At 50.8% G+C, this 1050-nt stretch overlaps 1 protein-coding gene across 1 annotated transcript; it reads right to left on the bottom strand.

The window, feature by feature from the left end:
* Positions 1-175: 175 nt before the first annotated feature.
* Positions 176-903, bottom strand: Pmar_PMAR002102 (conserved hypothetical protein; the record flags this gene model as incomplete). The annotated part of the gene is made up of 4 exons (XM_002782004.1): positions 176-304; positions 350-485; positions 529-642; positions 835-903. Coding segments are annotated over 4 exons (448 nt in total), but the record flags the coding sequence as incomplete, so codon positions are not given.
* Between the last annotated feature and the right edge of the window lie 147 nt (positions 904-1050).

Below are 1050 nucleotides of genomic sequence, written 5' to 3'. Positions count from 1 at the left end.
TAGGTTAGTCGATGCCCAAACAAGAAAGGACTTGAGATCTCCCTTAGAGATGCTGCCTATTGGATTGATATCACCCGATGAACAATCATACTTCGTCAAATAACCACGAAGTGCCTCGTCGACATTCCCTAATGGGATATCAAAATACCCTTGAAAGGCCGCGAACACGCACTACCAGTGGAAAGCACAAGTAAATACCCCCCACGCCTCCTAGCGTGTGGAAGGAGCTGTGCCAGCATAAACGACATTACCATCCGACTTCGAGCTTGGATATTCTGCAATGCCAGATCAGTGGTCCGAGTACCTGACCATCCCCCCTACGCAGGCCAGCAGAAACCCAAGAGCTCACCTCCCTGTGAGAGATACTTCGGAATGAGCCCCTCGTCGACCTTTCCTTCCTCATCAGTAATGACATAGTCGGTAAAGGCCTCCTCAACAGCATCACAGACCTTGTCAATCATCACAAACTTGTGGTAGCTGCCGACCTAAACATACACATGCAAGACTCGCTCACCGTCAATGACCTACCTGATCAGCGATCCTCTGGGCTAGGTCGCGAGTGGCCCCTCCCGAGTTCTTCGATGCTAGATATGCTGTGTGGATGATGCAGTGGGCAAGCTCTTGGGCAGTCTTCGGGAGTACCTTAGAGTCATCAATACTTCGAGTTTCGCAGAGTATGTTGATAATGATAAATATTCGTTCTGTTCGATACACCTCTTCTGAACTTCAAACTCGATCCTCGGAATGCTGTTGAAGCTCAGTAAAGGCCTATTGAGCACGCCTCCGCATAACGCGACCAGTGAAAGTGAATCATAATTGGGCCACTAACGTTACCACCTCAGATGCAGTAATCCGCTTCACGTCCGCCTCAACTTGCTTATCGCCTTCCACAAGGCGTTTCATGACCAGCTGGCACATGGAACCGCATATGGCCAGGACCTGAAGGGAATCGATATCAAACCAGCGAACCGCCCCCCCCTTCCTACACTAGCACTGTCCGCTCCACCCGAGAGCGGTATGAAAAAACCTGACGCCCCGCTACGACGAAGG

This window comes from Perkinsus marinus (genome assembly GCF_000006405.1).
Source record: "Perkinsus marinus ATCC 50983 genomic scaffold scf_1104296940726, whole genome shotgun sequence".
NCBI classification, from domain to species: Eukaryota; Perkinsozoa; order Perkinsida; family Perkinsidae; genus Perkinsus; species Perkinsus marinus.
This window is presented reverse-complemented; position numbering and strand designations above follow the sequence as displayed.